This window comes from Vigna umbellata, chromosome 8, assembly GCF_029865625.1.
Source record: "Vigna umbellata cultivar VRB3 chromosome 8, Vumbellata_1.0, whole genome shotgun sequence".
Taxonomy (NCBI): Eukaryota; Viridiplantae; Streptophyta; class Magnoliopsida; order Fabales; family Fabaceae; genus Vigna; species Vigna umbellata.
In genome coordinates, this window is record NC_142172.1 from 45,802,876 (window position 1) to 45,828,781 (window position 25,906).

Consider the following 25,906-nt stretch of genomic DNA (forward strand, 5'->3'; position numbering starts at 1 on the left):
AAACAAGAATATTTAGTTCAAACTTAAAACCACTATTATGTTCTATTGTCAAATTTTTCCCCTTTAACGCTTGAACCTTTTGGATAGATTTTCCTTTCTACATTTGTGCAACTTATTTTTGAATCAGAACAATGTTGTCATTGTTCTATTGGTGATTGACTTGTTGTGATAAACATACGCAGAACCGAGAGGGAGACAAACTCTTAGTCATTCACCTAGGCAACAGCGGGATAAACATCGTTATTCAAGGGACCGATCTCGTAGTCTGTCACCTGTAGAAAGGAGGATAGATATCGTTTTTCAAGGGATCGATCTCGTAGTCAGACACCGATACAAAAGGAGGATAGTTTCAAGGGACCGGCGAGGAAGATCACGTTCTCCACGATCACATAGGAGGCAGAGGGATTAGTTGTCAAGATTAAGCAAAGATATCCCTACCCATTATAGCCTCCAATATTTGAAATAGTATCCTTTTGTATGTGAAAAGGTCATAGCACATGTCAACCATGTTGTTAATTAGGTTACTTGTACCGAGGTTGTCTTATCCTACAGAGCATGCATGCATTCTGCAAAATTTGGTTTTTTTTTCCATCCCATTAATCTGGTAGTTTCTTAATGGCCGAATGTATAGTTCATTGCTTGAAAGACCGAGAGATACATGGAATTCACGCCCCAACTCTTGTTTTCCGGAAGTATGTATGAATTTGACAATGTCATTTTCTATATTTGGCAAATTCTGGTGGACATGTGAAGACAGATAGGTTCTGCGGAAAACTCGTATAAAAAGATATTTTACAGGTCACGCTGTAGAATAAGCTGGCATAACATGCACTTGTTGGGTTCTTGTCATTCTGATCTATTGCGTCTTTCTACTCAAGTTGAATGCATTCGGATTTTACATCCATTGTTTCTCCCACATACATTTTCATGAAAGCTTAATTATATGAGTGATGATAAATGTACACTCGAACGTGGCAAAAGACCTCTGCGACGCTAGTACGTGGAAAAAATAATTACTTTAAGATGAAGGTGAATTTGACGTGGCAAGTTGACTCAGTAAACATAATATAAGTAAACAAGAAAGAAATAAACGGAAGTGAGATGTGAAGACAAGAAATAGCAGAGGGACGGAAACGAGGTTTTGTGGCATGTGGTGCGTTCTTTTCAAAGGCAGTTCCGTCCCCGGTGGTGGTTTTGCGGTGGCGGAGGGTGTGATACGGCAACGCTTATAAAGATAAGATTTTGAATGGTGAGTTTTCCCTTTTGGCTGAGCAGAATTGATATGCATATGGATAATCGAATAAAGATTCTTTAACACATAATATTTTACGTTTTATTTGATATTACCATTAGTTTTATTCTCTTTACAATAGTTTATAATTTTTTATTATTTTAAATGAATGTAAAAATATGTTATATATCATTATTCTTAAAAAATATAGGTTTTCCAAGAATAATACTGAATTTTATCAGTGAAGATGTTAAAGATCCAAACTATTAAGGGAAATTCTGAGGAAAAGGTAATTAGACCCGTTCTACGTGGAGTGCGGTACCAAAAGGAACAATTATTCTATTCGTCATTTAGTTGGTTAAATAAGTATTTTTACTTTGCCTTCAATAAAAACGTTTAAATGGCTTTCAATTCTGTAATGGTTCATTAGTTGTCACTGCAGGGGGAGGTTCATGAATCTATTAATCTATGCATAGATTTAAAAAAAAAATAAGATGGATTAAATTAGTTAAAAATATATTAAATAAGTAATAAATTATATAAATGATCTTATAATAATCCATGAAACATTTCCGTTGAAACTATTGAGTAATTATGTTGGTGGAAAATGAAAAACAGAAAATCCAAATGTAAAGAGGAAAGAACAAGAGAGTAAAAGACAGAGAAAAAAATATCTGAATAATACTTCGAGATTTTGAAAACTATTTTAAACCCCAAAGACAGACTACAATATATAGTCAGTCAAAGCAACCGTAACAGACACAACAAAATGATTGAATGATTACTAACAATAAGAAGCCAACACAGACCAAATACTAATTAAAGTCCAAACAATCACACACACATTAAAGACTAAACAATATCGACAAAGTCAAAATTGAAAAAAAAAAAAACATTCACAAATAAAAGACCCTTCTATCACAAGCAATATAATTGAGTCTATTCAACAAATTTTTTTCTTAGCATTAGGAGATATACTAAGTTGTGGAGCAAATCAACACATAACAAGACAAAACAGCAGTCAGATCTAAATGGTATTTTTAATTAATTAATTATTATTATTATCATTATCATTATTATTATTGTTTTCTTATTTTTATCTTCGTTGTTTTTTTTTTGTGATTGTAAACGAACAGAGAAAATGATAAGCAGAAGAGTCAAAGACAAACGAGAAGGCAAAATGTGGTGGCCATCCTCCTTCTCACTTCTCATGGAAGAAGCAAAATCCAACACATACACCTTTTATACACTAATTAGAGACGAAATTGCCTTTGTTCCAATAATACATTTTCTTAATGTTAGATTCATTGTATAACAAAGTCTTTGTAAAATCAACTACAAAGTAAAACATTTAATATATATATTTAGTTGAAAATCAAATGAAATGAAAGCCAGAACTTAATACAAGTTCTACGAGTTTTCTACCATTTAAAGCTGCGGTGGAGCCATGAAAAGAGGAAAAGGCAACTTTTTATAATTAGTTTTCTAAATTAGGTTAATAAGAATAAATAGTATTGATTACAAAAACGACAAGATAATATTAACAAATGGGTTGTTTTAGCCCTGGTTTGGAAGAGTCAGCACATGTGCACTCAGACTTTCAACCATCTCTACTGTCACGAATATCACTAACTAAATAAAAAAGTAAGAAATATGATAGTAGGAAAATAGAATAAAAGGTCAATTTATTTTCGAATTTAAAAAGAAAATCAAATTCCTTTAAGAATTTTAATAAATTAACAAATCTTTAAATGATTTTATTCTTTTATATTCATTTTTATTTTAAGTAAATCTATGTCTCACTATTTGAATTTAATTATATACAAGAGTTAACTGACGCTGGTACCAAATGCTGAGAGAAAACATTTTTATTTATAAAAGAATTGTAAGTTATAGTGAGAGAAAAGAATGGAAGAGAAAAGGAAATGTAAACAAAATTTGAGAAAATCTTAAGTAAAACAAATAAATACGACAAGAAGAAAATTATATTGGAAGATAATTTAGTTTATAAAAGTAGAAACTGATTTTAGACTGAGCAAAGACTGGTGTTTTATAAAATTGAAATGAGGTAAAGAAAACAAAGGAAAAGTCTGGTTTCTTTTCGTCCCACGTCTCTCTCGCTCTCTCCAACCCTTTTGAGGATTGAAAAGCATGGAGGAAAGTCTGATACAGAAGCAGGAAGAAGAAAGAGAAGAAAAAAGAGTGACATGGAGTGGTTTCAGTGAAGAAATGAGAAGGATAAGTGTTATAGCAGGGCCTATGGTGGCTGTGGTTTCTTCTCAATTTTTGCTGCAAATTGTGGCAACCATGATAGTTGGTCACTTGGGTGAACTCTATCTCTCTAGCGCCGCCTTAGCCATTTCCTTAGCAGGGGTCTCTGGTTTCAGTCTTCTTGTAAGTTCCTACTATCACTTTCTTCCTTTTTCATTCATTATTCGTTTCATCTGAACTTCCTCGTATCATTATTAGGTCTACGTATCATTTAATTTACTTTGTGCCATATTTGTGGTGCCCAAAATAACTGTACACTACACTAAAATAAAAAAAATAGTTTGTTTCTTTTTTTACCAGTTTTGTTTTAAACTATACAAAAATTTGTTTTCTATTTTGATAAACACAAACTTCATAGTAGGTCAAATATTGAGATGAGTAGAGTCGGTTGAGACAAGGCAATCTGATCCAAATTTTGAGATGAGTCAGAGTAAAATGCTAAATAAGTCAGACCGGACCTAGGTCGAGTAGATTGAAGATAGAGAGAGATTGAGTCACAGTTTGAAATGAATTAGATTAAGATAAAAGTTGAGATGAGTTTAACCATTGAGAAAATGTTAGAGAAGTCATACCAAAGGTTGGAACAACCGAGGTGGGTAAAAGGAAATTGGACCAAAAGTTGAGATGGGTCCATATTGAAATTTAACATTCAACCTGATAAATGATTATGTCTCGGTCAAAAATCGGTTAAATCCGACCATAACGACTACCATTGAAAATTAGCTGAGATAGCCATGATCAAAATATCGAAATTCGGCTGAGATGATCTAACTGAAAATCAATGAAATGAAATTTGGCTGAATTCAATCTAGTTGATTCTAACTGAAAATCAGTTGGAATGATCACAGTTAAAATTTCGTTTTGGTTTTGATTAAAATTCACTTGAGTGAGTCTTGATGAGTCAATCCCAATTAAAATTTAGTCAAATAGATTATGATTAAAATTCAATCAAGTTAGTCTGGACGAAATTTTGATCCAATTTAATCTAGTGAGTTCTGACTGAAAAGTAATCAAATTCAATCCAATCAAATTTGATTGAAAATCGGTTAAATTTATTAAAGTTGACTCCAAATGAAAATTAATAATCTCCACTAAAGTTTGTCAAGTAGTCAAAATCTTTTAAATAAATAAAAAATAGAAAACAAAACCGTTTTTAAGTTAATGAGTATTTAAATAAATTATAATTTTAGAGGGTTGAAATTTTTAAAACTATACCATAAAATGATAGTGTTTAATGTTTAATCTAAACAGTTGATTGGCCCACTCTTAACCTCCATAAACATTATTGATTGTACAGGACCCAGCTAATAAATTCTTATGAACAAAAACACGGTCGTTGCCACGTTGTTTGATTTTGATTCTGTGAAAGTAACACGATATGAGTAATTAAGACCCGTACCAGTATTTTTAATTATTCAACGGGACACTCGAGTTTTACCTTTCAGAACGTGCACTGCGAAAGACATGATTGTGCTGCAGAAAGATACCATTTATTTCTTTTGTATTTTTATGATTTTTTCTTGTCATGTCATATCCATTGCTTTATTATTAAAAAATAAATTAATATACTTGGTTTTTTAATATATTCATGACTGTTGAATGAAATGAAAAACCTAGTATTCTCATTATTTTCAATAATAAAAAATTCTCATGTTCTTTTATCACTGTTTTCTGTCTCTCTCACACACACATGCCATACCAGAGAGTCCGTTGTTGCACTACGCGACCAGAAGTGCCGCCACATTTGAGCCTGTAGCATCAGAGGAAAATGTGGTTTTCTCTAGTTTTCCATTGCATTGTTATCTCATTTATATGATGAGTATTATTTCATATTAAGGAGATGATAGACTATTCTGTTGCATATGTAGAAGTTGTCAGACTTATTATCAATACATGTATGCATCTGACAATATTGTGCAAACTTTAGGAGATGTTACTAAAATGAATAAGGGTATGTTTCTCAGCTTTTAAAAGAATAGTTTATGAAAACACCTTGTAACTTGTAACAAAATAGTTTTATGTAATTGAAAGTGTAGTTATAGAAGATTGCATGATAATTCTCTGAAACTAATTCAATATTATAAAACTGATTCATAAGATAAGAACTGTTCCTCTTAATATTTTGACAGTAACACCGATGTTGATGTTTGTGTTTAGTAATTAGTTATCTTCTGCATCAACTATTTCAAGAAAGTTATCCCGCTCAAAATTATCATAATTTTCTTGCCCAGTAACTGTTTGAAAATATTCGTATGCTAACAGATGGGAATGGCTAGTGGACTAGAGACAATTTGTGGACAGGCTTATGGAGCTCAGCAATATCAAAAAATTGGACTGCAAACATACACTGCCATTTTCTCTCTCATATTGGTTTGTATTCCCCTGTCTGTCCTTTGGCTCAACATGGAAAACATACTAGTTTTCATGGGCCAGGACCCTCTAATTTCACATGAATCAGGGAAGTTCACACTTTGGCTTCTACCAGCACTTTTTGCATATGCAATTCTACAGCCATTAGTTCGATATTACCAAATCCAAAGTATGATTCTTCCCATGCTTGCAACTTCTTTTGTCACATTCACTATTCATATACCTCTTTGTTGGGCCCTGGTGTTCAAAACAAGGCTGAATAATGTTGGTGGAGCATTGGCAGTTAGCATTTCAATGTGGTTAAATGTGATTATGCTTGGATTATACATGAGATACTCCTCTGCTTGTGCAAAAACCCGTGCTCCCATTTCTTTGGATCTGTTTAAAGGAATGTGGGAGTTCTTTCGGTTTGCCATCCCTTCGGCAGTAATGGTTTGGTGATTAATCTTCCTGTTCAGTTAATATTTACCTATTCACTTTATCAAATTATACAAAGTTTCCACCTGTAATATATTGTGCTGTTTTTCCAAAATTAGTATTTAACATGCATTTTTTTGCATTCATGCTGATGATGGCAGCCTTGAATGGTGGTCGTATGAGCTGCTTATATTGCTGTCAGGGCTGTTACCAAATCCAGCACTTGAAACTTCAGTCCTATCAGTTTGGTAAGTATGTTACGCTCCCTTTTAATTAAACTGCAACTCATGATCTATTCTGCTCCCAATTTTCTCTTTATGAAATTTTATAAGTTAAAGTGACTGAACTGATTTTTTGTCTCTTTTCTACAGTCTAAACACTATTTCAACTCTTTATACAATACCCTTTGGAATTGGTGCTGCAGCAAGGTAACACCGGATACATAACATTCATTCTACACAGCTTACATGTTACAGTACCTTGAGTATATATCTAAATTAACTATCCCGTCCCCTCTATGATTATAGCACAAGGGTTGCAAATGAATTAGGAGCTGGGAAACCACATGCTGCCCGTGTTGCTGTGTTAGCTGCAATGTCTCTTGCAGTCATTGAGACAAGTGTAGTAAGCGCAACACTCTTTGCCTGCCGCCATGTTTTTGGTTATGTCTTCAGTAATGAGAAGGAAGTTATTGATTATGTCACTGTCATGGCCCCTCTCGTATGTATATCGGTTATACTGGACAGCTTACAAGGTGTTCAAACAGGTAACCTTATATCATAGATTAATAAGTTTCTGGTATTAACATTTAATAAATATTTTAATTTGATTCTTATATAAACATTAGATATTGAATTGCAGAGTGTATTTAATAATGCTTTGGTTCAGGAATTGCAAGAGGTTGTGGATGGCAACATTTAGGAGTTTATGTAAATCTTGGGGCTTTCTACCTTTGTGGGATTCCAGTGGCTGTAATATTGGCATTTGTGGTGCGAGTGGGAGGAAAAGGACTCTGGATTGGTATACAATGTGGTGCTCTTGTTCAAACTATTCTACTTTCTGTCATAACCAGTAACATAAATTGGGAAAAGCAGGTATAAAAGCTCTAACCTTTCTCTAACAAGTTAAAACAAATATGCTAAAACAAAAGTTTAGTTCAATGAAATGATTCCTAACACTTTTGGAGCAACTTTAATTTGCTTGATAAAACTTAATGTCTTTCCAAAGGTAGTATCTTTTTGCACATTGTGTTTCAATTGTTTGGTTTTACCATGCAGGCCATCAAGGCAAGAAAGAGGTTATTCGATGATGAATTGTCAGCAGAAAATGTATTGGTATGAGAAGCCCTTAATCAAAGGCCAATTTTCTAAAAATGGGGACCATTCTCATGTGTTAGGAGTAATGAATTCTTGGCTTTGTGAAACCTTCGTGCATCTGATAAAGAATACTCAGAGCAATTTTTGTGAATTAACAGGACAAAGATCACTATTACCAATTTATTTGATATTCCAGAGTAGTGTCTGCTGTACTGTTTGACATGTTAAATTTAAGGTGGCAAATGAACCCCAATTGAGAAAGTAGGGATACAAACATAAGTATAAGAAATATATATCTGTTTCAGTATTTTCTTTCTTAATACTCATTTTTATTTGAAATTACTAAAACATCTTTCATAATATAAAAAAAATTTATTAATTTTTTTTTATTTTTAACTTTTTAATCTAATTCTAAATCACATATTTAATATTTTTACACTTCTCTATAATTATTTCATTATTGTTACTTGATATTCAAATATGTTATATTCAAATAATTATAATATTTGATATTAGATAAATATATATATATATATATATATATATATATATATATATATATATATATATATATCTTTTAACATCATATTTTAATTGTTGTGAGTTTTTTTAAATTAATTAATGTTTTGAAAAAAAATTAAATATGTGATAGATCTTGGCTTTCATTTGTTTGTAGCATAACAAAGTTTAAAAAATATATGATAGATTGGAATATTTTTCAATTTATTCTCTATTAATTTTTTATGATAATTGATTACTCAAATACAATTATATTTTGTAATTTCTTTTTAAAATTTGATGATATGATTATTAATTGAATGTTTTTTCTATTAATTTGATGATGAAACTAGTGTTGTTAAAAAGGATGATTGTTCATCATGGATTGGTTATTTAGTGAGTCAATTTAATTTGGTTTACTTATTAGTTATTTAAAAAAATTCAAATTCGGTCTAACTCACCACAGGTTGGTGGGTTAAATGTATTATTAGCTGACTAACTCACTTATTTACAAGTTTATCTTTTAACTCTAACAAAAATAATAGTTTTTTTAATTTAAATCTAAATAAATTTTAATTTAAAATGATATCAAATTTCAATGACAATTTAAAACAAACAAATATAATAATAAAAAATCATCTTAAACTCTAAATGTAATAAAAAAAGACATAAAAAATAAAATTATGTAATTTGGTGAACCAACCCGGCTCACCGTAGATTTAATGAGGGTAAATTGAGTTCTTAGTGGATCAGGTTCGAAATTAACATTTATCAAAATTTTAATTTTTTTTTCAATCCAACCCAATCCAAATTTGTGGTGGACCGAGTTGATTTAGGGGTTCTAATCCATTTTAACAACACTAAACTATTTATCAGAGATGATGAACAATATATTATTATTTTAGGGTGTTGCTCCCTCCACCACCACACCTTTCTCCCTCCACCTCCCCTTTACTATTTTGCCCTTAAAGTAAAATTTTATTTTTAGAGTTATTTTTTAATTTTACCCATTCACAACCTATTCCACTAATAACCTATTCTAGTTCCCCGTACATGAGTAAAATATTTTTCTTTTATTTGAACATTATATTTCTTCATCTCTTTCTTTTTTCGCGATGAGATACTACAAGTTGTAAAGGTTGGTGGTGATGGAAAGAATTATCAAGCAGTCTCCCTCTCGTGGTGCAGTGTCGCTCTCGTGGTGAAGTGTGGAGTGGTACAGTGCGTGTGTTGCTTCTTAAGGTGCGTATTCGAATAAACCTTCAAATAAAACCCAAAACGTAACCTTTAAACGGAGGTGACATCCTTGAACGTCAAAATCCTTCAACGGATGTCAACATCCGTTTAAGGAAAAAACGGATGTCAACATCCGTTTAAGGAAAAAACGGATGTCGACATCCGTTATTTCCTTAAACGGATGTCGACATCCGTTATTTCCTTAAACGGATGTCGACATCCGTTATTTCCTTAAACGGATGTTGACATCCGTTTTCTCCTTAAACGGATGTTGACATCCGTTCTTTCCTAAACGGATGTTGACATCCGTTCTTTCCTAAACGGATGTTGACATCCGTTCTTTCCATAAACGGATGTTGACATCAGTTCTTTCCTTAAACGGACTCCGATTTTAATTTTAGGATTTGTTTTATTAGTTTATTATTTATTTTCAAAATATTTTAATAATTTAATTTAAATGTTTTGATTTATTATTTTTTAATATATTTTTAATGTATTTTAATAATGTAAGGAAAATGAAGAAGAAAGAAACGAATGAAGAGAAGTGAAACGGAGAAGACAAATGGAGTTGTAAAGTAAAACAGAAGACAAATTGTTAAACGGAATTGAGAGATGGAAAGATTGGGTACAAGGATAAAGTAGGAGAACTAGGTTTGAAATAAATTAAAATAATAAAAATAAAAATTTTAATCTAAGGATATAACTGGAATTAAAAAAAATTGGGGAGGTGGAGGGAGAAAGGTGTGGTGGTGGAGGGAGCAACACCCATTATTTTATCTTCTCACCTTATTTATAACTTTTATAAGTTTACAATTTTCATCACCAATTAACAACTACAAATTGTATTAAAATTAGGTATGAGGAGATTAATTTTTAAAAAAATCAAAAAGTTAAAAGTATAATATATTTTGAAAATTAATTTTATTTTTTTCATTTAATTATTTAATATATAAATTATGATATAAATATCATAATAAAATAACATTTTTATATTTAAAAAAGTATAACTATTATTTTCAAAATCAAATTGACTTAAAATTTATTAATGATAGCGGCAAAGACACATTTCACTCAAACTAAATCGTCATAAAAAAATATCTCAATTTATTTAGGTTATCAATTTTTTTTTTACATCCAACCTATTTTACAGTGTTTTAAAATTGTTCTTCTTTCCATCTCTTCTACTCCATTTAACCAAATAATCTATGGGAGAAGCAAAAGAAACGAGAGATGAAATGAAATTTTATACCTTAACTTAATAATAATATTTAATTAGATTTAAACATATTGTAAATATATGTATATTTCTATTACAACACTTTATATCCGAAAAGAGATTTTTGGGTCCTCATCCGACAATTCTTCACCGCCAAGGGGCAAACCCTCTTCCCAATTCATCCACACTCTACATCGCTGCTACGGTCACCCAATTCTACACGCACGCCACATGTTTGTAAATTTGTTTCAATGGCACTATCCTCTCTCCACTGCCACCATCTTCCTTACACTGTAATAACCCAACGCCACACAACACCTTTCTCATTCTCTTTCTCTGTCTCTTCCACCTTCAGATTCTCCTCCGCTCTCTCATCTTCCAGTTCCGCCACTCACCACCCTCTCCCCCCCGACTTCTCCCCCTCCCAACTCCTCGACCTCCTCCGCCGCCAGCCCGACGAGTCCTCTGCGCTCCGCCTCTTCCAATGGGCCTCTACCCAGCCCAATTACTCGGCCCACCCCTCAATCTTCCACGAGCTCCTGGGCCAACTAGGCCGAGTCGGCTCCGTCTACTCAATGCTATCCCTTCTCAACCAGATGCAGTCCTCCGCCTGCCCCGTAATCCATCTTCTTCTGTAGGGAGGTTGGACACACACATGGCCAAGTGCTCACTGATTTCCGCACGCGCTTCTACAACGTCGCTCTCAACCTCCTTGTCAAAGCCAACAAGCTCAAGCTCGTCGAAATGCTGCACTCCAAGATGGTGGCTGACGGCGTCGCGCCTGACGTTTCTACCTTCAACATCTTGATTCGGGCCCTCTGCAAGACTCACCAGCTGCGGCCTGCCATTCTCATGCTCGAGGACATGCCAAACCACGGCCTCAGGCCCGACGAGAAAACGTTCACCACGCTCATGCAGGGATTTATCGAAGAGGGTGACGTGGACGGCGCGTTGAGGATTAAGGAACTCATGGTGGAGTCCGGGTGCACGCTAACTACTGTTTCCGTGAATGTTTTGGTGAACGGGCTTTGCAGAGAGGGTAGAATTGAAGAAGCTTTGAGATTTATTTATGATGAAGAAGGGTTTTCCCCTGGCCAGTTTACGTTCAATGCTTTGGTGAGTGGTTTGTGTAGGACCGGGCATATCAAACAGGGTTTGAAGATGATGGATTTTATGCTTGAGAAAGGGTTTGATTTGGATGTTTATACTTATAACTCTTTGATTATTTGAATTTAATTATATACAACAGTTTAACTGATGCTGGTACCAAATGCCGGGAGAAAACATTTTATTTTTACAAGAATTGTAAGTGATAGTGAGAGAAAAGAATGAAAGAGAAAAAGAAATGTAAACAAACTTTGAAAAAATCTTAAACTAAAACAAATAAGGTTTAATCATTCACTAAGTTCCTATTTTCGCATCGAATCTCAATTTCGTCTCTTTCTTTCTGAAAATATCAATTGGGTCTCAATTTTATAAAAATTGCAACAAATAGATCTTTTCCGTTAAATAGTGTCAAACGGCGTTACGGTGTGTGTGACGTGACACCCTGTTGTGCCCGTGTGCCCGTGTTATCTGACGTGTTATCTGACTTGGTTGATTCAAGCATAGCAGTGGAGCACTTCATAGAGTTCCAACTTTTTCCTTCCACGGCTAGGGGGATGGCTAGGGGGATGGCTCACGACCATTTCCAAACACCATCATCCTCCCCTTACCTCACGACCATCATCGTTCATACACAGCCAACATCCACCAACCATTACATATAACCACATACCTCATTCATCTCCAATACCCACCCTGACCCAACCACCTCACCTTCTTCCTCCATTTTCATCATCCAACTTCAAATTCAAATTCAATCATCTTCAACTCTCACAAGGAAAACCCATTCACTCAACAAAACCATACCCTCCAAAACCAATTCACCCCAACAAACAGAAAACCAAATATGGTTCAGCTGATTCCTCCATTCTGTCAACGCCCACAACCTATATCCATCCATTAACCACTAAGAATCCCAAAGACCAGGGTTGCCGTTTGTACCAGGGGATCCGAGACCGTGGCGGCCCGGGTGGCGTTGTCGGCGGAGTCGTGGACCGGATAGAGGATCCCCTGTGGAGGTCGTTTCGTCGTGGCGGCTGGATCGGGGCTCGGCAGTGGCAGCAGTGGCCAGATCTGACGGTGCGGCCCGTGACAGTCTCGGAGGCGGCGGCAGCCAGTATCAATCCGGTGCAAACCTCCCGCGCGAGAAGAAGAGAAAGGGAGCTTGGAGCGGCGGCCGGCGGTGGTCTCGTCCATGGGCATCGGAAGTGGCGACGACGCTGGCTGGAGTGCGGTGGCCATTTCCGGTTGGGACGCCGGCGAGCTGCTGGGAGAAGAAAGAGACCCTGGGTCTCTCTCAAACTCAGAAATCGGGCTTGCAAATGGAGTAGGTGTCGGCGACATCGTCTCCCTTCATCTCTTATCTCTGCTATGATTAATGTTGGCAATGAAGATGGGAAGGCTTAGGGTTTATTGCTCTGCTTTTGGGTTCGTCCAAAATTAAATTATCCACGTCAAGTGACTTCGGTCAGCCACGCGTGCCACATCAGACAAACACACATCAGACAAACACTAACGCTGGAGACAATTTAACGGAAAGGATCTAATTGTTACAATTTTCATAAATTTGGGACCCAATTGATATTTCCAGAAAGAAAGAGACCAAATTGAGATTCCATGCGAAAATAAGGAGTTAGTGAATGATTAAACCAACAAATAAATACGACAAGAAGAAAGTTGTATTGAAAGATAATTTATAAAAGTAGAAACTGATCTGAGACTGAAAGCAAAGACTGGTGTTTTATAAAATTGAAATGAGGTAAAGAAAACAAAGGAAAAGTCTGGTTTCTTTTCGTCCCACGTCTCTCTCGCTCTCTCCAACCCTTTTGAGGATTGAAAAGCATGGAGGAAAGTCTGATACAGAAGCAGGAAGAAAAAAGAGTGACATGGAGTGGTTTCAGTGAAGAAATGAGAAGGATAAGTGTTATAGCAGGGCCTATGGTGGCTGTGGTTTCATCCCAATATTTGCTGCAAATTGTGGCAACCATGATAGTTGGTCACTTGGGTGAACTCTATCTCTCTAGCGCCGCCTTAGCCAATTCCTTAGCAGCGGTCTCTGGTTTCAGTTTTCTTGTAAGTTCCTACTATCACTTTCTTCCTTTTTCATTCTTTATTCGTTTCATCTAAACTTCCTCGTATCATTATCAGGTCTACGTATCATTTAATTTACTTTGTGCCATATTTGTGGTGGCCAAAATAACTCACATTACACTAAACTAAAAAAATAGTTTCTTTCTTTTTTTACCAGTTTTGTATTAAACTATACAAAAATTTGTTTTCTATTTTAATAAACACAAACTTCATAGTAGGTCAAATATTAAGATAAGTAGAGTCGGTTGAGATAAGGCAATCTGATTCAAATTTCAGATGAGTCAGAGTAAAAGGGAATTGGACTATAAGTTGAGATGGGTCCATGATGAAATTTAGCATCCAACCTGAAATTTAACATCGAATGATTATGTTTTGATCAAAATTTGGTCAAATCCAACCAAAACGACCACCATCGAAAATTAATTGAGATTGCCATGATCAAAACTCAGTGAGTTGTCTGATCTGAATTTCGGCTAAGTTGATCTTTACAAAAAATCAGGTGAATATGTTCACGACTGAAATATAGTAGAGTGGATTTTGATTGAAATTTGACTGAATCCAATTGAGTCTCTAACTGAAAATAAGTTGGGAAGACAATTGTTAAAACTTGATCTAGTTGGTTTTGATTAAAATTCAGTTTAGTCTTGACAAGTGAATCCTAATCAAAATTCAATCAAATTGGAACAGGATGATCATAGTTAAAATTTGGTCAAGTTGGTTTCGATCAAAATTTGATCCAATTTGATCAAGTCAACTCTCATTAAAAATTGATCAAATTCAATCCAGTCAATTTTGACTAAAAATCAACTCCAACGGAAAATCATTCTAAACTCTATGAGGTTAATCCCGACTAAAGTTTGTAAAGTAGTCAAAATCTTTTAAACTAATAAAAAATAGAAAACAAAACCGTTTTTAAATTAATGAGTAGGTAAATAAATTATAATTTTAGAGGGTTGAATCTTTTAAAACTATACCATAAAATGATAGTGTTTAATGTTTAATCTAAACAGTTCATTTGGCCCACTCCTAACCTCCATAAACATTATTGATTGTACAGGACCCAACTAATAAATTCTTATGAACAAAAACACGGTCATTGCCACGTTGTTTGATTTTGATTCTGTGAATATTAAGACTCGTACCAGTATTTTTGATTATTCAACGGGACACTCGAGTTTTACCTTTCAGAACGTGCACTGCGAAAGACATATGATTTTGTTGCAGAAAGATACCATTTATTTCTTTTGTATTTTTATGATTTTATCTTGTCATGTCATATCCGTTGCTTTATTATTAAAAGATAAATTAATATACTTGGTTTTTTAATATATTCATAACTGTTGAATGAAATGTAAAACCTTGTATTCTCATTATTTTCAATAATTAAAAAAGAAAAAATTCTCTCACACACACATGCCATACCAGATTGTCCCTAAAGTTGTTATTGCACTACGCGACCACAAGTGCCGCCACATTTGAGACTGTACCATTAGAGGAAAATGTGGTTTTCTCTAGTTTTCCATTGCATTGTTATCTCATTTATATGATGAGTATTATTTCATACTGAGGTGATAGACTATTCTGTTTGTAGAAGTTGTCAGACTTATCAATACATGTATGCATTTTGACAATATTGCGCAAACTTTAGGAGATGTTACTAAAATGACTAAGGGTATGTTTCTCAGCTTTTAAAAGAATAGTTTATGAAAACATCTTGTAACTTGTAACAAAATAGTTTTATGTAATTGAAAGTGTAGTTATAGAAAAATGCATGATAATTGTTTGAAACTAATTCAATATTATAAAACTGATTCATAAGATAAGAACTGTTCCTCTTAATATTTTGACAGTAACACCGATGTTGATGTTTGTGTTTAGTAATTAGTTATCTTCTGCATCAACTATTTCAAGAAAGTTATCCCGCTCAAAACTATCATTATTTTCTTCCCCTGTTACTGTTTGAAGATCTTCGTATGCTAACAGATGGGAATGGCTAGTGGACTAGAGACAATTTGCGGACAGGCTTATGGAGCTCAGCAATATCAAAAAATTGGACTGCAAACATACACTGCCATTTTCTCTCTCATATTGGTTTGTATTCCCCTGTCTGTCCTTTGGCTCAACATGGAAAACATACTACTTTTCATGGGCCAGGACGCTCAAATTTCACATGAATCAGGGAAGTTCACACTTTGGCTTCTACCAGCACTTTTTGCATATGCAATTCTACAGCCATTAATTCGATATTACCAAATCCAAAGTATGATTCTTCCCATGCTCGCAACTTCTTTTGTCACATTCACTATTCATATACCTCTTTGTTGGGCCCTGGTGTTCAAAACAAGGCTGAATAATGTTGGTGGAGCATTGGCAGTTAGCATTTCAATGTGGTCAAATGTGATTATGCTTGGATTATACATGAGATACTCCTCTGCTTGTGCAAAAACCCGTGCACCCATTTCTTTGGATCTGTTTAAAGGAATGTGGGAGTTCTTTCGGTTTGCCATCCCTTCGGCAGTAATGGTTTGGTGATTAATCTTCCTGTTCAGTTAATATTTACCTATTCATTTTATCAAATTATACAAAGTTTCCACCTGTAATATATTGTGCTGTTTTTCCAAAATTAGTATTTAACATGCATTTTTTTGCACTCATGCTGATGATGGCAGCCTTGAATGGTGGTCGTATGAGCTGCTTATATTGCTGTCAGGGCTGTTACCAAATCCAGCACTTGAAACTTCAGTTCTAACAGTTTGGTAAGTATGTTACACTCCCTTTTAATTAAACTGCAACTCATGATCTATTCTGCTCCCAATTTTCTCTTTATGAGATTTTATAAGTTAAAGTGATTGAACTGATTTTGTCATTTTTCTACAGTCTAAACACTATTCAAACTCTTTTTACAATACCCTTTGGAATTGCTGCTGCAGCAAGGTAACACCGCATACATAACATTCATTCTACATAGCTTACATGTTACTGTACCTTGAGTATATATATCTAAGCTAACGATCCCGTCCCCTCGATGATTATAGCACAAGGGTTGCAAATGAATTAGGAGCTGGGAAACCACATGCTGCCCGTGTTGCTGTGTTAGCTGCAATGTCTCTTGCAGTCATTGAGACAAGTGTAGTAAGCGCAACACTTTTTGCCTGCCGCCATTTTTTTGGTTATGTCTTCAGTAATGAGAAGGAAGTTATTGATTATGTCACTGTCATGGCCCCTCTCGTATGTATATCTGTTATACTAGACAGCTTACAAGGTGTTCAAACAGGTAACCTTATATCATAGATTAATAAGTTTCTGGTATCTTTAACATTTAATAAATATTTTAATATGATTCTTGTATAAAATTAGATATTGAAAATATCGAACTTTCTTTTTTGAGAAATCAATTTTAGTATGGATGAATTATGGAATTTCAACAACATTTAATCATAAATTTACATGGAAGAAAAAGTTTTTGTCAATGTATTTAATAATGCTTTGGTTCAGGAATTGCAAGAGGTTGTGGATGGCAACGTTTAGGAGTTTTTGTAAATCTTGGGGCTTTCTACCTTTGTGGGATTCCAGTGGCTGTCATATTGGCATTTGTGGTGCGAGTGGGTGGAAAAGGACTTTGGATTGGTATACAATGTGGTGCTCTTGTTCAAACTACTCTACTTTCTGTCATAACCAGTAACATAAATTGGGAAAAGCAGGTATAAAAGTTCTAACCTTTCTCTGACAAGTTAAAACAAATATGCTAAAACAAAATTTTAGTTCAATGAAATGACTCCTAACGCTTTTGGGAGCAGCTTTAATTTGCTTTATAAAATTTATCCTTTGTTCACTTGAATAGATTTGTGGAGAGTGATTAAGAGGATTTGAACATAAATTTTTTATTATTTATTTAAGTGAATTTAGAAGTTAGTGAGAGTGAATTTAGAAACAACGTTTGTGAGAATTAGTGTAGGATTTGATTGATGCGACAGATTAAAAAAATTACTTCTAAATTCACTTTCACCTACCTTCAAATCCACTCAAATAAAAAATAAAAAAATTATTTTCAAATCCTCTCAAATCCATTCAATTATTCTTCCTGAAATCTATTCGGATGAAGTTAATGTCTTGGCATAGGTAGTTTCCCTTTTGCACACTGCGTTTCAAGTTTGGTTTTACCATGCAGGCCATCAAGGCAAGAAAGAGGTTATTCGATGATGAATCGTCAGCACAAAATGTATTGGTATGAGAAGACCTTAATCAAAGGCCAATATCCTAAAAACGGGGACCATTCTCATGTGTTAGGAGTAATGAGTTCTTGGCTTTGTGAAAGTTCGTGCATCTGATTAAGAATACTCAGCAATTTATTTGTGAATTAACCAGAGTAGTGTTTGCTGTACTGTTTGACATGTTAAATTTAAAGTGGCAAATGAACCCCAATTGAGAAAGTAGAGATACAAAGGTAAGTATAAGAAATATATATCCGTTTCGGTATTTTCTTTCTTAATACTCAATTTTATTTGAAATTACTAAAACATCTTTCATAATATAAAAAAATTATATTAATTGTTTTTATCTTTAAATTTTTAATCTAATTGTGAATCTCATATTTAATATTTTTACACTTCTTATAATTATTTCATTATTTTTATTTGATATTCAAATATGTGATATGCATATAATTATAATATTTTATATATATATATATATATATATATATATATATATATATATATATATTAACATCATATTTTAATTGTTGTGAGTTTTTTATTTTAAATTAATTAATGTTTTGAAATAAAAATTAATTAAATAGGTGATAGATGTTGGCTTTCCTTTGTTTTTAGCATAACAAAGTTTAAAAAATATATGATAAATTGGAATATTTTTCAATTTATTCTCTATTAATTTTTTATGATAATTGGTTATCCATATTTCATTATATTTTGTAATTATTGTTTTTTTAAAATTTGATATGATTATTAGTTGAATTATTTTTCTATTAATTTGATGACGAGACTAGTGTTATTAAAATGAATTACTCGATGATTGGTCATTTAGTTGGTCATTTAGTGAGTGAGTGGTGTTATCTTCAGATTCTTTTAATTCTAATTTTATCTCATTAACATTTTTTAATTTTATTATTTTTATTTTACTTTTACTATTTAACATTTTTTAATTAATTTGAAAATCTTATTTTTACTCATTTTTGCTGCGCCTCTCACCATTCCTCTCTTTCTTGGTTTTCGTTTCACTTCCTCTCGTTTCTTCTTCATGTATGTTTTTCTTCTTCGTGTATGTTGCAGACATATACTGAAATAGTTGTCACGGGTGACCTTCTTTATCAACGCTCAAGGAACTTTTCTTCCCTATTCTCTTTCTCCACACGCAAGTCACCACCATTGGAATCCAGTGCCTCGACGCCGCCCATCTTGCCGGTCTAAGTTTTCGACGGCGACACCAATTGGAGTCGGAGTGCTTGTCAGTGTCAACAACGTCAGTCACCTCATATTTTTTTGCGTAAAATGTTGGAAGTCCATCTCAACTAGAGATAAAGTTAATTCATAGTTTATAAAGATGAAGTTAATTCATAGTTTATAAGTAGATATAATTCTCACCCTACAAGTCGATTTTGTGGAGTTAAATTAGGTTTAAATTTCTAACCTAACATCTATGATTAAATGTCTAATTCCACGCTTGAAATGTATAAGGACAAACCTCATCTTACAAGAAGGTGATTTTGTGAGGTTGAGATAGGCTCAAATAACACGAAAACATCAAATCCAGCTATCGTGTCATGATCTTTGTCGTGCCCACCCACAATCGTTGCTCATCGTGATCGGGGACAACGTGAATGCCACCATCGTCGTTCCCTTCCACCACTACGCCACTTCCTTCTATCCTTACCAGTTATTTATTTTAATCCTTTTTCGATTGATTAGTCTGTGTTGTTGGAATGTTGGAAGGGGAGGTAGAAAAGTAGAGGGCGTGTGATGGAGAGAGGTCCCTGTTGCAGTGGTGTGTGTGAATGGGGAAGAAGACAGAGTTTTGTGATGTTTGTTTTATGTGTAAAATTGGTGCAGAGGAAAGTAAAAGTGGTGATGGTGAGTTTGATCAAACATGGGATTGCAGAAGAAGAGGATTAGAGTGGTAGTGAAATTGGTAGCGGCAGAGTCTGAGAATGGGGTTGGTTGAAGCTAGGGAAAATGTCATGAAAGTTGCAAAGAACCTAAGCAATACATAAAATAATTTAATTTTAATTCAATAAAACGTCGACAGATTTACAGACAACATTTTAACTTAATCAAGGACTAAATTGTTACTTTTGAAGTATGAGGATTGAAAACCATTACAAATTTTGACATATGACAAAAATATATTTAATCTTAAAATTAATAATTTAATGATAATAATAGAAATCTTAAGTTTAAGTAGACCGTGGTTATGAACATAACATTAGGTACAAGAGCAACTGTTTCAGTATATGTAAGACAGACAGGAAAGGACAACAACATCTGCAACACTTTTCAGTATATGTCTGCAAACAAACAGGAAAAAAGAAACGAGTTTTCAATATATGTCTGCAACATACATGAAAAAGAAACGAGAGGAAGTGAAACGAAAATGGAAAACAGAAGAATCCGTGAAAGATGGTTGGGGAGTGGAGGTGCATCTGCGCAACAAAAATGAAGAGAAATAAGATTTTCAAATTAATTAAAAAATTCTAAATAGTAAAAGTAAAACAGATTTAATCTAAGAATAGAATTGGAATTAAAAAATTTTGAAAAAGTGAAAGAAGAGTCTTTAGTGACTCAATTTAATCTGATTTAATTATTAGTGAATCGAAAAAACATTTAGGAATTGATGGATTAAATGAGTTAATTGACTAATTCACTTATTTATAAGTTTTTTTTTCAACTTCAATAAAATAACATTTTTTTTATTCAAATTTAAATAAATTTCAATTTAAGATGATATTAAAATGACAATTTATAATAAACAAATACAATACAATCCAAAATCACCTTAAACTTTAAATATAATATAAAGAAAGATAAAAGAAATTATGTAGATTGATGAACCAACCCGATCATTTTAATTTTTTTTCAACCCAACAAATTAAGATTTGTGATCGATCGAGTTGATTTATGGATGTCAATTCATTCTAACAACACTGACTATTTTATCTTCTCACCTTACTTATAATTTTTATAAGTTTATAAGTTTACAATTTTCATCATCATTTCTAACAACTACAAATTGTATAAAATATACAAGATATGAAGAGATTAATTTTTTTAAAAAATTAAAAAGTTAGAAGTATAATATATTTTGAAAATTAATTTTAATTTTTTCATATAATTATTTAATATATAAATTATAATATAAATATCATAATAAAATAATAAATTTTTTATATTTTAAAAAGTATACTTATTATTTTCAAAATCAAATTGACCTAAAATTTATTAATAATAGAGGCAAAAACACATTTGACTCAAACTAAACGGTCTTAACAAAAATATCCCAATTTTTCTAGGTTATCAATTTTTTTTAACTTCCAACCTATTTTACAGAGTTTTAAAATTGTTCTTCTTTCATCTCTTCTAGTCCGTTTAACCAAATAATATATGGGAGAAGCAAAAGAAATGATAGGTGAAGTGAAATTTTATGCCTTAATTTAATATTATTATTTAATTAGATTTAAACATATTGTAAATATATGTATATTTCTATTACAACACTTTATATCCGAAAGGAGATTTTTGGGTCCTCATCCGACAACAGGATCACTGTTTCTTCTTCACCGCCAAGTGGCAAACCCTCTTCCCAATTCATCCACACTCTACATCGCTGCTACGGTCACCTAATTCTTCACGCACGCCACATGTTTGTAAATTTGTTTCAATGGCACTATCCTCTCTCCACTGCCACCCTCTTCCTTACACTGTAATAACCCAACGCCACACAACACCTTTCTCATTCTCTTTCTCTATCTCTTCCACCTTCAGATTCTCCTCCGCTGTCTCATCTTCCACTTCCGCCACTCACCACCCTCTCCCCCCCGACTTCTCCCCCTCCCAACTCCTCGACCTCCTCCGCCGCCAGCCCGACGAGTCCTCTGCGCTCCGCCTCTTCCAATGGGCCTCTACCCAGCCCAATTACTCGGCCCACCCTTCAATCTTCCACGAGCTCCTGGGCCAACTAGGTCGAGTCGGCTCCGTCGACTCAATGCTATCTCTTCTCAACCAGATGCACTCCTCCGCCTGCCCCGTCGACGAGTCCACCTTCCTCATCTTCCTCGAAACCTACGCCAACTTTGAACTCCACGCTGAAATCAACGCCGTCATCCACCTCATGGAACGCGACTTCGCCCTCAAACCCCGCACGCGCTTCTACAACGTCGCCCTCAACCTCCTCGTCAAAGCCAACAAGCTCAAGCTCGTCGAAACGCTGCACTCCAAGATGGTGGCTGACGGCGTCGCGCCTGACGTTTCTACCTTCAACATCTTGATTCGGGCCCTCTGCAAGGCTCACCAGCTGCGGCCTGCCATTCTCATGCTGGAGGACATGCCAAACCACGGCCTCAGGCCCGACGAGAAAACGTTCACCACGCTCATGCAGGGATTTATCGAAGAGGGTGACGTGGACGGCGCGTTGAGGATTAAGGAACTCATGGTGGAGTCCGGGTGCACGCTAACTACTGTTTCCGTGAATGTTTTGGTGAATGGGCTTTGCAGAGAGGGTAGAATTGAAGAAGCTTTGAGATTTATTCATGATGAAGAAGGGTTTTCCCCTGACCAGTTTACGTTCAATGCTTTGGTGAGTGGTTTGTGTAGGACCGGGCATATCAAACAGGGTTTGGAGATGATGGATTTTATGCTTGAGAAAGGGTTTGATTTGGATGTTTATACTTATAATTCTTTGATCTCTGGGTTGTGTAAGTTGGGTGAGATTAATGAGGCTGTTGAAATTCTCAACCATATGATTTCGAGGGATTGTTCGCCGAATACCGTGACTTTTAACACACTGATTAGTACTCTGTGTAAGGAGAATCATGTTGAAGCGGCGACCGAGCTTGCCCGTGTTGTTACTGGCAAGGGGTTTTTGCCTGATGTTTGTACATTCAATAGTTTGATACAGGGTTTGTGTTTGACGAGTAACCGAGAGATTGCGATGGAGTTGTTTGGGGAGATGAAGGAGAAAGGGTGTGAGCCGGATGAGTTTACGTATAGTATATTGATTGAGAGTCTGTGTTCTGACAAGAGACTTAAGGAAGCATTGAAGTTGCTGAAAGAGATGGAGAAAAGTGGTTGTGCTAGAAATGTGGTGGTATATAATACTTTGATTGATGGTTTGTGCAAGAGCAATAGGATTGAGGAGGCAGAGGATATTTTTGATCAGATGGAGATGTTGGGTGTATCCAGAAGTTCTGTGACGTACAACACCCTTATTAATGGCCTTTGTATGAGCAAGAGAGTGGAAGAAGCTGCTCAGCTTATGGATCAGCTGATAATGGAAGGGTTAAAGCCGGATAAATTCACTTATACTTCAATGCTTAAGTATTTCTGCCAACAGGGGGATATAAAGAAGGCAGCTGATATTGTACAGAATATGACTTTGAATGGGTGTGAACCGGATATTGTAACTTATGGGACCCTTATTATGGGGCTGTGTAAGGCGGGAAGAGTAGAGATTGCAATTAAGCTCCTTAGATCTCTTCAAATGAAAGGTATGGTCTTGACTCCACATGCTTATAACCCTGTGATTCAAGCACTCTGCAGAAGGAAAAGAACAAGCGAAGCCATGGGGCTTTTCAGAGAAATGATGGAAAAAGGTGATCCTCCGGATGCTGTATCATACAAGATTCTTTTCCGTGGCCTCTGTAATGGTGGAGGACCGATACAAGAGGCTGTTGATTTTACGGTTGAAATGTTGGAGAAAGGAATATTACCAGAGTTCCAGTCATTTGGTTTCTTGGCTGAAGGTCTTTGCTTTTTATCAAGGGAGGACACCCTTGTCCGACTTATCAATATGGTGATGGAAAAAGGAAGATTCTCTCAATCCGAAACATCTATTATCATAGGCCTCCTCAGGATTCAGAAATTTAATGATGCATTAGCCAATCTTGGTGCTATTTTGGATAGGAAAAAGCCCAGAAGATTTTGAGTACTGAAAGGCTTTCCTGCAAGTGCACTTGGGTGATGTTTTAAAGAATGTAATGGAAGGGAAATCACCTTATTTTGAAGGTGCTGAAACATACGATAGTGTCCAAAGCCCAGGCTCGGAGCTATATTGCACACATTTCAACACTGGTGTTGGTTTCATCTGTCTAACCTCATTGATAATACCACTTCTCCAGTCTTGTGTGTTTCCAGTTTCAAGGGGAAAATGTGAACATGTAACTTGTAGCTATCATTCATATGAACATTACTTAATGGATTTATGGCATAAGGAGTTTGCTGACTTGTTAATTTTAACTATTTTAGTTCTAGGATGAGAATTGCAGGCTTTTATTTGACTTGGACTAGATATGCTAGTAAGAGTATAGTCGGTCTAAAATTTGTATTATGGTTAAATACATCAAGCATTTTACTTCATATTTCAAAGTAGAATATGCTTCCTAATTCAAGTAAACATCAAATGCCATCCCATAATTGAGCTACCGTGCGTTGAAGCTCTTTCCCCAAAATGAGATACGCTATTCAATTACAAACTTCGTTCCTATCCTATATTTCATGCACGGGGAAGTATGATTCTAACAACTACAAATTGTATAAAAAATACAAGGTATGATGAGATTAATTTAAAAAAAAATTAAAAATTAAAAGTATAATATATTTTGAAACTTAATTTTAATTTTTTCATATAATTATTTGATATATAAATTATAATATAAATATCATAATAGAATATTTTTTTTATATTTTAAAAAGTATAATTATTATTTTGAAAATCAAATTGTCCTAAAATTTATGAAACCTAAAACACATTTGACTCAAACTAAATATTTTAAAAAGTATAACTATTAATATATGTATATTTCTATTACAACATTTTAAAAGAATATTATAACTATTGGTAGAGTTATATTTTACAATTTTTAATTTTAAAAATACATTATTCGATGAAAGATTACACTTTTTTTAATTAAATACATTAATCTATATACACCTTTTACAAATATGCATACTTTCTTTATTAAAAAACACTCATTCTTGAAAGAATATAGTTTGTTTCATGTTTTGGATTGTAGGATCGATAACTACTCTTTCACACTTTGTCGTTTCACTTCATTCACTTTATCGTTTTTTTTACAATAGCTTTTTGTTTCTTTTTAAAGTTCAAACCGAGCAAGGAGCAAGTGTGTACTTGTCAAAGACACCAAGTCAATTTTAGTTATACTGATTGGCTATCACAATTAAGCAATAAATGTAATCACCTACTTTCTTACCTTATTTCTATATTTATAGAGTTTGGAGTGAGCTTTTAATTAGGACTAACCCAATTATAACCCAATGCTTTATAAGTATGTTTTATCTTGTTAATGGATTTATAGTATCTTAATAATATGATGTGTGTTGTTTCATCACCAATCAGGTTGACAATCAATCGGTCTACATTATTTTAAAAGTTCTAGAAAGTTGACTGACCGATCGTTTTTTATAATACGTTGATTGAGTGATCCATACTGTATATTTTATAAATAAACATGTGCAGTTGTGAAAGAATGAAATATTTTTATTCATTTAAAAAAAATCTCAAGTATATTTTTATTTGTAAATCTATAACTGGTTTATACAATTAATATTTACCTCTTTTATTTTCTATACGTTTTTAAAAGGATCATAACGAATATACTTATTTATAGAAAATATATTTGATTAGAAATAATGTTTGTAACTATTTAAAATAAAGGTAAATGCGTATAATATTAAGCTGCATAAATTTAATTTAATTTAATTTAATATATCCATTTGAAGAGTTAAAACGCTATACTAACTATATATCTAATATTTTTTATTACACGTATTATCATTTAGTCAATATTTAAAATATGGAAAGTTATACTGATGCAAATGTTGCATCACACCCAAAAATTGAAACTGGATTTGATAAAATTTTAAAGTTAAAACTATTAAATAAAAAATGTATCAAATCTGAGGGGTGAGG

At 33.9% G+C, this 25,906-nt stretch overlaps 3 protein-coding genes across 3 annotated transcripts; all 3 read left to right on the forward strand.

Annotated features, from left to right (window-relative positions):
* The first annotated feature begins 3,263 nt into the window (after positions 1-3,263).
* LOC124841945 (protein DETOXIFICATION 12-like) lies at positions 3,264-7,805 on the forward strand. Its single transcript, XM_047318327.2, has 7 exons — positions 3,264-3,625; positions 5,765-6,309; positions 6,451-6,537; positions 6,661-6,717; positions 6,817-7,055; positions 7,178-7,383; positions 7,567-7,805. Exons 1-7 carry the CDS (start codon positions 3,383-3,385, stop codon positions 7,627-7,629), a joined length of 1,440 nt encoding a protein of 479 aa, XP_047174283.2. The 5' UTR covers positions 3,264-3,382; the 3' UTR covers positions 7,630-7,805.
* A 5,510-nt stretch (positions 7,806-13,315) lies between these two features.
* On the forward strand, positions 13,316-18,239 carry LOC148194813 (protein DETOXIFICATION 12-like). The gene is made up of 7 exons (XM_088096633.1): positions 13,316-13,732; positions 15,734-16,278; positions 16,420-16,506; positions 16,628-16,684; positions 16,786-17,024; positions 17,246-17,451; positions 17,919-18,239. The coding sequence occupies exons 1-7, from the start codon at positions 13,502-13,504 to the stop codon at positions 17,979-17,981; spliced, it is 1,428 nt and encodes a 475-aa protein (XP_087952759.1). The 5' UTR covers positions 13,316-13,501; the 3' UTR covers positions 17,982-18,239.
* A 3,259-nt stretch (positions 18,240-21,498) lies between these two features.
* LOC148194814 (uncharacterized) lies at positions 21,499-24,213 on the forward strand. Its single transcript, XM_088097646.1, has one exon. The coding sequence runs from the start codon at positions 21,641-21,643 to the stop codon at positions 23,900-23,902; it is 2,262 nt and encodes a 753-aa protein (XP_087953772.1). The 5' UTR covers positions 21,499-21,640; the 3' UTR covers positions 23,903-24,213.
* The last annotated feature ends 1,693 nt before the right edge of the window (positions 24,214-25,906 follow it).

Coding starts and splice junctions, on each gene's coding strand:
- LOC124841945 (XM_047318327.2), top strand. CDS start 3,383: ATGGAGGAAAGTCTGATACAGAAGCAGGAAGAAGAAAGAGAAGAAAAA. Junction 3,626..5,764: donor TCTCTGGTTTCAGTCTTCTT/GTAAGTTCCTAC, acceptor GTATGCTAACAG/ATGGGAATGGCTAGTGGACT. Junction 6,310..6,450: donor CCTTCGGCAGTAATGGTTTG/GTGATTAATCTT, acceptor TGATGATGGCAG/CCTTGAATGGTGGTCGTATG.
- LOC148194813 (XM_088096633.1), top strand. CDS start 13,502: ATGGAGGAAAGTCTGATACAGAAGCAGGAAGAAAAAAGAGTGACATGG. Junction 13,733..15,733: donor TCTCTGGTTTCAGTTTTCTT/GTAAGTTCCTAC, acceptor GTATGCTAACAG/ATGGGAATGGCTAGTGGACT. Junction 16,279..16,419: donor CCTTCGGCAGTAATGGTTTG/GTGATTAATCTT, acceptor TGATGATGGCAG/CCTTGAATGGTGGTCGTATG.
- LOC148194814 (XM_088097646.1), top strand. CDS start 21,641: ATGGCACTATCCTCTCTCCACTGCCACCCTCTTCCTTACACTGTAATA.